This window comes from Nyctereutes procyonoides, unplaced genomic scaffold (assembly GCF_905146905.1).
Source record: "Nyctereutes procyonoides isolate TBG_1078 unplaced genomic scaffold, NYPRO_anot_genome, whole genome shotgun sequence".
Classification (NCBI taxonomy): Eukaryota; Metazoa; Chordata; class Mammalia; order Carnivora; family Canidae; genus Nyctereutes; species Nyctereutes procyonoides.
In genome coordinates, this window is record NW_026575131.1 from 5,747,914 (window position 1) to 5,760,005 (window position 12,092).

General features: G+C 47.1%; 2 protein-coding genes and 1 non-coding gene across 3 annotated transcripts in view; 2 read left to right on the forward strand and 1 right to left on the reverse strand.

Annotated features, from left to right (window-relative positions):
* The first annotated feature begins 1,666 nt into the window (after window positions 1-1,666).
* RPL32 (ribosomal protein L32) lies at window positions 1,667-7,139 on the forward strand. The gene is made up of 4 exons (XM_055343542.1): window positions 1,667-1,762; window positions 3,163-3,263; window positions 4,014-4,195; window positions 6,953-7,139. Exons 2-4 carry the CDS (start codon window positions 3,168-3,170, stop codon window positions 7,080-7,082), a joined length of 408 nt encoding a protein of 135 aa, XP_055199517.1. The 5' UTR covers window positions 1,667-1,762; window positions 3,163-3,167; the 3' UTR covers window positions 7,083-7,139.
* On the forward strand, window positions 2,956-3,095 carry LOC129522665 (small nucleolar RNA SNORA7). The gene has a single exon (XR_008666957.1). It is a non-coding gene; the product is annotated as a small nucleolar RNA SNORA7 (small nucleolar RNA).
* An 873-nt stretch (window positions 7,140-8,012) lies between the features above and the next one.
* Window positions 8,013-12,092, reverse strand: part of CAND2 (cullin associated and neddylation dissociated 2 (putative)) — a 33,002-nt gene continuing 28,922 nt past the window's right edge. The window contains exon 15 of the mRNA XM_055343541.1: window positions 8,013-9,790. Within this exon, the coding sequence (XP_055199516.1) occupies window positions 9,563-9,790 (228 nt within the window). The 3' untranslated portion in view covers window positions 8,013-9,562. The remainder of the gene's footprint in view (window positions 9,791-12,092) is intronic.

The following is a 12,092-nucleotide window of genomic DNA, read 5'->3' on the forward strand; positions in this document are numbered from 1 at the left end:
TTTCTGAGTATTTCCCTGTCTTGACCTCTGCCCTTTTGAAATAAACTGAGTTGGAGTTTTTTTCATGTCACCTGTGATACAGCTGATGTGATTTCTTGCTCAGGAGCTGTGGCCAGAGGAATGTTTGGAAAATTGGGGTCCTGAGCCCAGGGGACTAAAGCAGGCATATTCCCTGGAATGTGGGCAGAGATGCTTGCATGGCACCTCCAGCTTTTTGTCCTGGGATCTCAGTGCTCATGGGAAAGCAGCTGGCAGTGTGTGTACCCTGTGCCCTTCTCCGTGAAATACCGGGGCAACAGGTCTCTCATCCCCTAACGGTGGAGCCGTTTTGGTTACTGCTTCTCAAATCTCATGGGTCTTTCACAGTTGGAGACATGCTCTGTGGTTCATAAGCTCTTTTTTGGGGGGGGGAGGGGTTAAAGATTTTATTTATTTATTCATGAGAGACACACAGAGAGAGGGGCAGAGACACAGGCAGAGGGAGAAGCAGGGAGCCTGTTGCAAGACTCAATCCCAGGATCCCAGGTTCGAGACCTGGGTCGAAGGCAGACCCTCAACCGCTGAGCCACCCAGATGCCCTGGTTCATGAGCTCTTTGCGTGATTAGCCCACCTGACCCCATCAAGACCTTTTCCTTCACGACTCACATAACGTGGGCTGCTGTAAGCTGAGTGATTCCCTGCTCTGCATCCCATCTGACTCCCGGAGCCTGCAGGATAAGCAGGATTCATGAGGTGTGGTATAGTCACATGCACAAATGGGTTCTAGACTCAACCTTATTGCTGACCAGCTGTGTGATCTCAGACAAGACATTTCACATGTCCACTCCTCTGGGTCTCCTTAAACTCCCCTACCCTTTACAGTCAAAATCTCACGAAGGAGTTGTCAACACTTTCTTCCCTTCTCACTTCTCATCCGGGGAACAACACAATCCAGTGTAGTTTCTGTCCCCATCTGTCCCCCGGAACTCTCAAGATCAGTGATGACATCTGTACTGTGTTCAAATTGTGGAATCAAGGCGCATTTTTTTATCCTGAAATGTGATTTATTACAATAATCTTAAAAACGAAATCTAAGTAAGACAATACCAAGAACAATTTAAAACTAAGCAGGTGAAAAAACTAAACTAAACTAAGCAGGTGAGCCTAATGCTTAGAAGTGTGGATTTTTGGATCGAAGCCCCAAACTTCACTTTCTACAGCTGTAAAATGGGGAAAATAATAGAAGTACAACCTCACAGAACTGTGGGAACGACAGTAAAACCCATGCAATGACAGCTCTTGGGGGTCTCACTGCTATTTCACTTTATACCCTCACGTGAAGGAATTAGGAAGTCTCGGTTTCGTTCCCTCCTGGCCACTAGGAGGCGCACTCAGTAGCAGGAGAAACGCGGGCGGAAATAATCCAAAAACTGGATTATTCTCGGGAGGAATGGCTTCAGTTTCTGGCGGAAGTGTACGCCCTCCCCCAGGTCTTAGAGGCTCAGAAAAAGTTCCAAATTTTCTACGTAGTCCCAACAGCAGGTCTGACAAACTTACAGCACTACTCCCAAATATTAATATCTAGGAAAACAAAGTTATCTCTGGACTTTTTTCCGTATTATTTCCCTGAAGTGTCCTTCTTTTCTTTGAGGGACCAAGAACCGGAAGCGCTCTTTTTTTCCCCTGCCAGGACCCAGGGGTTAAGTCCCATCAGGCCTCGCGCGCCACCTTCCCCTCTCTTCCTCGGCGCCGCCTGCGGAGGTGGCAGCCATCGATCGCCGGGTGAGTTTTAATCTCTAGCCATCCGCGTGTGTGCGGTGTTCGTCGGGTCCTGTCGCTTCCTGGTAGGGGGCCTGCCCTTCCGAGCTGCCGTCCTGGTGGGCTTTGTCCTTGTCGGTGGGCTGGAGTGCGTTCAGGAGCAGAGCGAAGCGGCCCAGCCGTTGGTGGAGGTTGGCCTCCCAGGGCCCCTTGCGGTCCCCCGGAGCCGCCTGAGGTCTCTGAGGGTCGCGGACAGCTTGTTTGAGCCCTGGGAGTGAAGGTCGTTCGTGTCTGGCCTAGGGGAGCGACCCGAGGGCTGCGGTGTGTGCCTGGGATACTCGAGTCCCCTTGGCCCGGGATGGGTGCCGCGTGCGTTTTCTCTTTCCGCTGGCCCACGCTCCCGCGCAGTTCTGTGGTCTTGGGGCTGCCGCTGCGGCCAGACCGCCACACGGGACAGCCGGCACCGCGAGCTGAGAGCCGGTTGGTTCGCGTTGACAGGACTGCGAGTAGCGGGTCGCGTCTCTGGGAATGTAAAGCCGCGTGGTCGTCCTCGAGGAGGTAATGCTGCGGGCCCGGGTGCGCTCGTTTACCGGCCACAGCGTTCGCTGAGCGCTTCACGGGGGCCAGACGAGGCCACAGAGGCGGTGACGGGAACGCGGTGCGCTGCCGCTTTGAGGAAGGTTTTTATTTTTTTTTATAAGATTTTACTTATTAATGAGAGAGAGAGAGAGAGGCAGAGACACAGGCAGAGGGAGAAGCAGGCTCCATGCAGGGAGCCCGACATGGGATTCGATCCTGGGTCTCCAGGATCAGGCCCTGGGCCGAAGGCGGCGCTAAACCGCTGAGCCACCCGGGCTGCCCATTGAGGAAGGTTTTTAATCGATCCTCGGATGATGTCCAGGTAAGACGGAGAGTTCGGGGGCCTAGGAACATCTTACAAGGGCATCGTGGTTTTGTAGGTCCCCTGAAGGGGAAACCCAGGTTCCTCTACACAGCTCGGGCGCCCCGTGTGCCGTATAGTTCCCATTTTACGGGGAGGGAACAAAGACTCCAGTGCGTGTACGTTGCCCAAGCTCTGCGTAACTGATGGGAACTGGACCGTGCGCGGTTGGTGGAAGTGGGATTTGCCCTGTGGCCGCCGAGAGCGTGTGAAGGACAGTCCGTCTCAGATCAGCTGTTAGCAGGCGTCCTTGACTTCAGCGGGGGCGGTGACCCCTGACCTCCCAGGATCGCGTCTGGAGAGTGGTTGGTATTCTGCCAGCTTCGGAGGCGGGAGGGACAGCAAGCCTGGCAGAGGTACCCATTCCATTCCCAGTTGGCTCAGTAGCTGGTGATTGGAAGACACTCTGCAACAGCGTTCAGGCCTTGAGCAGGAAAACCTCCTTCCGGGACTGCTTGACACCGTCTCTGCCTCTCTCTTGAAGGCATCATGGCTGCCCTCAGACCTCTGGTGAAGCCCAAGATCGTTAAAAAGAGGACCAAGAAGTTCATCCGGCACCAGTCAGACCGATATGTCAAAATTAAGGTGCATACATACCGTAACGGGATGGAAGGGTTCGTTGGGGGGTTGTTCCTAAATGGGCTGTCGGATTTCTGGCATCACCTGGTCAGATCGCCTTTGGCAGGTGGACCAGTCTGGTTGGTGGTAGAGCTCTCTAGAAGCCAGCTCTCCAAGTATTTCTTACTGGCACTCGGTCACTTGATTAAATGATTAGGGGCACTTGGCTATTTTCAGGCATCTATCTAGTGGCTTGAATCATTTTAGGTGGCCTTAGGCTGTTAGAAGTAGATCCTTATTTTATGATGAGAAAAGTTAACATCTTAAGTGCAGTGATGAAACCTATGCCATTCAGTTTTGTTTTGTTTTAAAATTTTCTTTATTCATGAGAGACAGAGGGAGGAGAAAATAGGCTCCATGCAGGGAGGGCAATGCAGGGACTCCTCAGGGACCACACCCTGAGCCAAAGGCAGCCGCTCAACCACTGAGCCACCCTGGCGTCCCTGCCACTCAGTCTTAACAGTGCACAGTTCCTTTTTTGTTCTGTCAGTTTGTAGTCCTCTATTCCTCTGTTTATTAGGAGTGTGGATGTGAGTCTTATTCCTGGTAGTCAAAGGCAGGAGCCCTATTTTTTTTCCACCAAGAAAAATCGAAAGATGTAGTGAAATACTTAAGGACAGCTACTATTTGGTATATTTACTTTTCATTGAGTCCCCTTTTCCTTTCAAAAGGAAGAGTTGTTAGCAAAGAAACTAACCCTCCCATGTTTTATTTCAGCGCAACTGGCGGAAACCCAGAGGCATTGACAATAGGGTACGCAGAAGATTCAAGGGCCAAATCTTGATGCCCAACATTGGTTACGGGAGCAACAAGAAAACAAAGCACATGCTGCCCAGTGGCTTCCGGAAGTTCCTAGTCCACAACGTCAAGGAGCTTGAAGTGCTGCTGATGTGCAACAAGTGAGTTGGGTCCCACCTCTGGGTTTAGGAATCAGTCTGCATCTGAGCATTTTTAGTAGGGACTCTAGACTTCATAGAATACATTTGGAAGAGGTGTGTTTTTCTCTCAGGAGCTTAAAGAATGGTTGTTGGGGCTTTGAAATGTTTCCTTTGCTGGAGCAGGGTAAGGGAACTTGTCCTGAAAAGTGTAGGCACCCAAGACCTGCAAAGAGAAGGACTTTGCCTAACAATAAAAACACCAAGGTATTTACTGTCCGTTTTTTTGCAGAATGTTGCTTTATGTGGAAGTGGGGGTGGGGGGAGTAACAGACCTAAGGGGCACCTTTATGCTGTGGCCACGAATGTCTTCCTTCGGAAAGCTATAGGAATATAGACGAGTTGCCTGATTCAGAGCTCTGTGATCTGAGGTGGAGGGAAGGAGGAAGACTTGGCAGAGGGTGACTTGCACAAAGTTGTAGAGATGCAAGAGTGTATGGAGGGTTCACATCATTACTTCCAGGTATTTTGAGAAAGACAATTATAAGCTCTGTGTGAGAGAAACTTGTAGTCTACTTGGGTCAAAACTATGTCAATGGGATGAGAAAACATTTAACACAGAAAGTGATTTAGTTGCTTTGAGTCTGGGTTAGAGGGAATGGTGTTTTTTGGTTAAGCAGAGGACAATTTGCTTTGCTTTCTATTAAACAAACTGAAGACTTGTGTTTTCCTAATTAGGACTTGGAAAGGGTGACTAATTGTAGCATCTCTGTGTGTGCTTACAAAGATCTTTTATCTATAGCAGTTGTAGACACAAGTAATAGAAATAAACGAAGCCATTATTCTCTCTTTGGTTGAGTTCTCTAGGTTGGGAATTTAACTGGATGTTAAAATACTGGAAAATTTCCTTAGGAAATCCTTGGGTGAGCATAGGAATTAGGGGTGGCTACCTGTTAGGTGGATCAGAATTGTGACAGAAAGCTGCAGTCCCCGTTGGGTAGCAGAAATGCTGCTGTGCAGATGTTGCTGGTTGCCAAAAAGATACTGGCTTGGCAGTTTGTGTCAGGAGCCATAGAAATATTTGGAATCTGTGACCTTTAATCCACAAGTTCATTTCTGGATATTTATCCCTAAATGAAAAGCAGGGAAACTTTGTGAAACTGATAATTGCAGCAGTAACTGAATTGTTGAAATATAATTTGTGAATGGTGGGATTGTGAGCACTGGGTGAATGTTACATGTACATTTCAAATTGATTGTTATGTGTGGAAAATGCCCAGGTAGAAACTAAAGTATTTAAGATGATATGTATAGTGACTGGAGTGTTAAATACACATGTGGACAAGGACCTGAGGAGTTTTTGAGAAAAAGATTTCGATGTTAGAAAAAAGATTATATCAGACTATTTCAAAGTATAGCTACTTTGAGCTTGAGTGGACTCTTATGGAAGACAAAAAAGTTCTTTGAGTTGCTTGTCTCACCTGTTAGGCTATTTTGCTAGAGTTGTTTTTGTTTTTGTTTTGTTTTGTTTTGTGACTTTATTTATTCATGAGAGACACAGGCAGAGGGAGAAGCAGGCTTCATGCAGGGAGCCTCATGTGGGACATGATCCCGGGTCTCCAGGATCGCCTGGGCTGAAGGCGGTGCTAAACCGCTGAGCCACCCAGGCTGCCCATTTTGCTAGAGTTCTTAAAAAGAACTATGTATGTCCATTGCCTAATTTAGTCATTCCTTACAGCTTGCTTTCTCTCTTTGCTGAAATTCCGCCAGGGGTAGAGAGTGCCCTATTTTATTTTAAGATTTTATTTGGGGGGCTCCTGGTTGGCTTAGTAGAGCAAGTGACTTTTGATCTCAAGAGTCGTGAGTTCAAGCCCCACGTTGGACATGGAGCTTACTTAAAAAGTAAATAAATACAAATTTTGTTTTTAATTTTTACATAATCTCTGTGCCCAGCATGGAGCTTGAGCTTGGGACCCTGAGCTAGGAGTCGCATGCTCTACTGAGTGAGCCAGCTAGGTGCCCCTAGATCATTTTCTTAATCTTTGATGGTGTCAAAAATTACTTCTTCCCTGAAATGTGCTCATTAGGCCAATTTGTCACCAAATCACACCAAACTGCCTGGTGCAGCTATGAGGAATGAGGTTAGAACAGTATATGGCACCCAGATACTCAGGAAATAAGTATACCTACTTGCTGGATGACTTCAGTCAATCTTCTCAATTGAATTTTGTCTGCGGCAGACAAGTAAAATGTTAATGTCTGGGGCAGGAAACCCTTGGTTTAATCAGACTGTTGGATTCCGCTCTTGGTTACTTAGAGAGTTTAAAAACTTCATGGGCAAGTCCAAGCTCCCTGAGACTGTGTTGGGCCGGTTGACTGAAAGGATTGGGAGAGAACCTTTGAACTTGAAATCTGGGACTGAGCCATCCTAGCCGTGTCCCATTTCTAAATACCGAACTTGGGAATTCACTTCCACCTGTAAGGGTCATGGTTTGTAAGATGGAGGCAATACCTGGATTACAAGGCTGCTGTTACGATTAAATGAGGGGACCATGAGAGTGCTTCTGTCACTGCCAGGGAAAACTTTAAGAGCCTTACTGCTGGTACCAAGGAATAGGAATTTGGGATTTGGGACTGTGTGGGTCTTGTATTAGCTTTGCCAGCGCCCTTGTTTCTCTGCTGTGGCTCTAGAGGTGATGTGACCAAAAACCACTGCCCTCCCAGGGAAACTCCGTGTGTGCTCACATCTGGCTTGCTCCTTACTAACTGCTTCTCTTCCAGATCTTATTGTGCAGAGATTGCTCACAATGTATCCTCCAAGAACCGCAAAGCCATTGTGGAAAGAGCAGCCCAGCTGGCCATCAGAGTCACCAATCCCAATGCCAGGCTGCGTAGCGAAGAAAATGAATAAACAGCTTATGTGTGTGTCATATTTGTGTTAATAAAACCATAAAACTACCATCTGGCATTTCCCTCTTTGAATTTACTTTTTAGTTTCTTAACTGACAATTCCTGGAAATTATTCTTTTCCCAGTTAATACTCTGAGGAATATTCCAGTTGGAGGGGATTTATAAAGGATACTTGATTCTTCATAGGGCACAGGCATATGGCTCCCAGAGCAACCTTGTCAGCACCTAAAGAGTTTTCTGAAGGTGTAGGATCCTTAACATGATCGTTGGGCCTCTATCAGTATTCAGGATTTAACAATCAAACTGCCTTTTCAACTATAGCCCTAAACCTGAGGCCACAATAGCTAGAATTTAACTGTGAATTACAGGCATCTCTAGAGACACCGAGGTTTGGTTTCAGACTACTGATAAAGCAAGTCAAACATTTAAACATACAAAAGTTAACGTTTACACACTGTGCAGTAGCATACACAATGCATCCCTTTAAAAATAAGTTTATTGCAGGGCAGCCCCGGTGGCCCAGCGGTTTAGTGCCGCCTGCAGCCCAGGGTGTGATCCTGGAGACCTGGGATCGAGTCCCACATTGGGCTCCCTGCATGGAGCCTGCTTCTCCCTCTGCCAGTGTCTCTGCCTCTCTCTCTCTGAATAAATAAATAAATAAATCTTTAAAAAAAATAAGTTTATTGCAAAAAAATGCTAAACATCTTTCTGTGAGTTGTAATCTTGGCTGGTGGAAAATCTTGCCTCTATATTGATGGCTGCTGACTGATCAGGGTGGTGGTTGCTGAAGGCTGGGATGGCTGTGGTGATGTCTTAAAATTAAGACCATAAAGTTTACTGCATTGACTGAGTCAAGAAAGATTACTCTGTGGCATGCAATACTGTTAGACAATACTACCCAGAGAACTTTCAAAATAGGGAGTCCATCCCCTCAGACCCTGCCCCTGCTTTATTAAGTTGATGTAATATTCTTCAGTTAAACAGTCTTTACCAGCATCTTCACCAGTAGATTCCATCTCAAACTTGTTCATAAGAACTCCATTTAAAGTTTTCTCATGAGATTGCAGCAGTTCACTTAGATCTTCAGGCACTAATAGTAACATCAAAGATCACAGATCACCATAACAAGTATAATGAAAATAAAATATTCAGAGAATTAACAAAACAAGAGGAAGTAAGCAAATGGTGTTGGTAGACTTGGCTCCACACAGTTGCCACAAACCTTCCATTTGTAAAAAAAAAAAAAAAAGGCACTATTTGAAAAGCACAATAAAGCGAGGCGTGTCTGTATGAGGTTATAATACTCTTTCCAAGAACTGGTAGTGAATGGCACTATGGTCAGGGGATATGGCATGTGGTACTCTAGAACAAGACCATTGCTTAAAGGGTATTTGTTTTTCCCTATCAACCTGGGTGACAAATACTACCCTGGTTATAATTTTCTTGGCATGCTAGCCATGAGTGGATTTAAGTCCCCTAAATTGGGTAGGTAAATTACAGGTTGCCTGCCTCCAGTTCAAAACATAGTCAGAAGCCTTTAAATTCCATGATTCCTTTAACTTGAGAAATATACGGACAGTGGTCTACTGAGTAGAGGAAGTGTGCAGAGAAAAAGTAACACTGCATGATCTCTCCTTTATTAACCTGGGATAGCACAGAAAACTCTTTAGCCTATCATTTAATATTTGTGTCTTCAATTATAAAAACCAGAAATAATATGTTCAAAACCTTCCTCAGAAAGACAAACCAACCGGTTACACCTAAGCAGGTGACATGAAAGGCGCTCTATACTTTCTGCTTATTTCCCAGTTGGCTACATAAGAGCTTTGAAATTAAAAACCACCCACATTGGATCTAATTGCTTATCCTGACCACCCCCTACAAAAGGCCAAATTTCTGATTTGTTACTCCCAATTAGAGGTTAAAGCATTTTGAATTCTAAAATGTGAACAGCTCAGAGAAGCTTAAGTTCTAAAATGCCCAGCCAAAGCACTAATGTTTGGCCTACTGGCGAGTGAAGTGAAAGTGGGAGAACTGAGTGACAAATATGGGACAAGTGGGAAGGAAGGCCAGCCAGCTGCCTCCTAAACTTTTGCAGCTGTGAGCACAAGAGGATTTCTAAACACGACTTAGTCCTTTGTGAGGCAGGGACCCCCTCAGTACAGACAGCCCAGTGTGAGGTCACACATCCATGTTTGTGCGGAAGGGCGTGGAAGATGTCCATGCCCTGTTTCTTTGAACGACCGTCCTGAGTTAAAGGGCCCAACTGTTGGCAGCCTTGCAGCTCCTGCTGGGGGCCTCGAGCTGGGGTCCCTGGAGAAGGCACTGTAAGCCCTGACCAGGAGCAGGAGGGCCCCCAGCGAGATGAGGAAAGAGCAAAAGCCTCAGGGGGCCTGGGGGAGCGGTGAGGCCTCAGGAGTGGGTCGGCCCTCATTCTCTTGAGGAAGGGCCCCCCTCCACCCCGGGGTGGCCGGGGGAGGACTAGCTGAGATCCATCGAGTCTGTGCTGGGGGCCGAAGCAGAATCCTTCTGGATGCTTTCAAAGAGAGCAGCAAGTTCGGGGTTGGATCGGATTTGAGAAGAGAAGTCAGCCATGATGGGGCTTTTCCCTACTTCTGGGATGGTCAGCAGGGCAGCCACTGCCCTCATCGCGGAGCGTTTCAGCTCGTCTTGCTTCTCAAATTCCTGCTTCACGGAACCGGCTTTGACCTAAGGTGGGAAACGAGCCATGCTTTATTGAGCCTGGCCTTGTGCCCCAGCCACCTCACTGGTTCCCGGATTCCTCTCAGCCACCTGTAATCCCTCCCAGTTTAAATCACAGCAGGGTCCCCTGCTTGCAGCCTCCAAACTGACGCATCTTTTGCGCTTTCACCCTTTTGTACTTTCACCCCATGGATTTCTCCAGAGAGGGATTCTTTGTCATTTGAACCAACTTCAAGGTCACAGGGGGCCTCTGACCAGCCAATCTAAGCTGCTCACCATTCAAAATAACTGGATGGTGACAGATGCTGGAAAGTGTTAATTATCTCCTTCCCCTGACAGGAGGATTCAGCCTATCTTTGCTTAAAACAGGTTCTTGGTACCATATGACTGAACTCAATGAATGGGTCACCATGACAGTCACCCAGCTGGCCTCATCCTCACCCCTGACTCCGGTGCCCACCGTGCTAGCTCTTCTGCACAGGCAACTGCATGGAAACACCCCCCAAACTGCCTTGCTTTCCTTGTTTCTTCATCCCCCACCCTTTGCTACTTAGAGAATCTCAGAATTCCCCCACTGCTTATGGAATAATATCCAAATTCCTCTCAAGGCCCCTGGCTGAGCCCAGACACAGACTCCTCCCCTTGAAGGGTCCAGTGTAGAGCTTAAGAGCTTGCCATCTGGATTAGACAGTATTGGGTTCAAATAGCTCTGCCCTGTAAGAGCTGTGACTTCAGGTAGTCACTGTGAGCTGCACTTCCCTTTCTAGGGTAAGAGCCTCTGTCCCACAGAGTTGCTCTGAGGGTTAAATCACTTAACACAGGTCCAGGCGCCCTGCTCCGAAACCCTCAGGGCTAGGTGTGCTTTTGGAATTGGGCATTTTGGGGAGTTTCAGAAAGGTGACTGTGCAGACAACATACTACAATATCCTGTAATCAAATACATTAATATTTCCCCTACTAAATGAAAAATGAAAGAATATTATGAATGTTGCAATGAGAGAAATAAAAGTCATAAATAGCCTCAGGTCAGTTCAAGTCACGTTTTGTGGCCAAACAAGTTATTATACAAAGCTTTGGTTTGGGCCTCCTGGGTGGTGGCTCAGTCAGTTAAGTGTCTGCCTTTGGCTCAGGTCATGATCCTGGGGTTCTGGGTTCGAGCCCCACATTGGGCTCCCTGCTCAGCGGGGAGTCTGCTTCCCCCTCTTCCTCTGCTATGTGTGTGGCCCCCCCACCTCTCTCTCTGGGGGAGGGGGGAGCTTTTGATTTCCAGAGCTTTGTAGGTTTCAGTGGATGAGGGATTGTGAGCACAGATGCAGCAAGTTCTCATCACAGAACCGGACAAACAGCATCCTCTGTGCAGCCGGACTGAGTGGCCTTTGTGTGGGCCTCAGATCAAATCTCCTCTTGCCATCTCAACTGAGTGAAGGGCTGTCCTGATGCTGCAACACCAATCTGCAGTCCTTCCCTGTGAACTGTGATTTTTCTCCATGCTGAATGGCTCAAAAGAAGCCTAGAAATGATCTGCCCACTGAAACTGTCAAGACTGCAATGGCCCCGCACAACCACTGCTTCCTTTGACTTCATACCAGGCATATGTTACAAACTGAAACTTCCAAGATAAGTTTCTATCTATTAAGAAATTCCCAATCTTGGGACATCAGTGGTTGAGCATCTGCCTTCGGCTCAGGTCATGATCCTGGGGTCCTGGGATCAAGTCTCACATTGGGCTCCCCACAGGGAGCCTGCTTCTCCCTCTGCCTTTATCTCTGCCTCCCTCTCTGTGTCTCTCATGAATAAATAAATGAAATCTTAAAAAAAAAAAAAAAAGAAATTTCCAATCTTACCTGTTTTATCCACAGAAGATTTCATTTTATTGGAAAAGGTTTTGTTACTTGAAAATCACTGTTCTATGGATATCTGTCCTCTTTAATGTCCAATCTGGAATACTCTGCCCTCTTTTTGGTTAATTTCTACCCTTTCAAAACCCAAGTTAGTTCTTTCAGTCAATAGGTAATTACTGGATACATACTGGGTGTGCCAGGCTCTGTTCCCAACACCAGCCCCCTAGGCCTTCCACTCCAGATCCCTCCCCTGGATCATTGAGGCACTCCAGCCTAGTAGCAACCCTGCCCTATATCAATCAACCAATCAATGGGTTTTAGCTTTCCAAGAGTCTGATTCAGCTTCCCAATTAGGATGTGGGAATAGGGAACCCACCACATTCAATGCTGTATTCCTGCTACCATGCAACAAGGCCCGGCAGCCAGGAAATGTTTAATGAATGCAAGAAAGAGCTGAGTTTGAATCC

What these genes read in the sequence shown, in the direction of transcription:
- RPL32 (XM_055343542.1), top strand. Translation starts at nt 3,168, where the DNA reads ATGGCTGCCCTCAGACCTCTGGTGAAGCCCAAGATCGTTAAAAAGAGG. An exon ending in ACCGATATGTCAAAATTAAG is followed by an intron (nt 3,264 to 4,013) that starts GTGCATACATAC and finishes GTTTTATTTCAG; the next exon opens with CGCAACTGGCGGAAACCCAG. An exon ending in GTGCTGCTGATGTGCAACAA is followed by an intron (nt 4,196 to 6,952) that starts GTGAGTTGGGTC and finishes CTTCTCTTCCAG; the next exon opens with ATCTTATTGTGCAGAGATTG.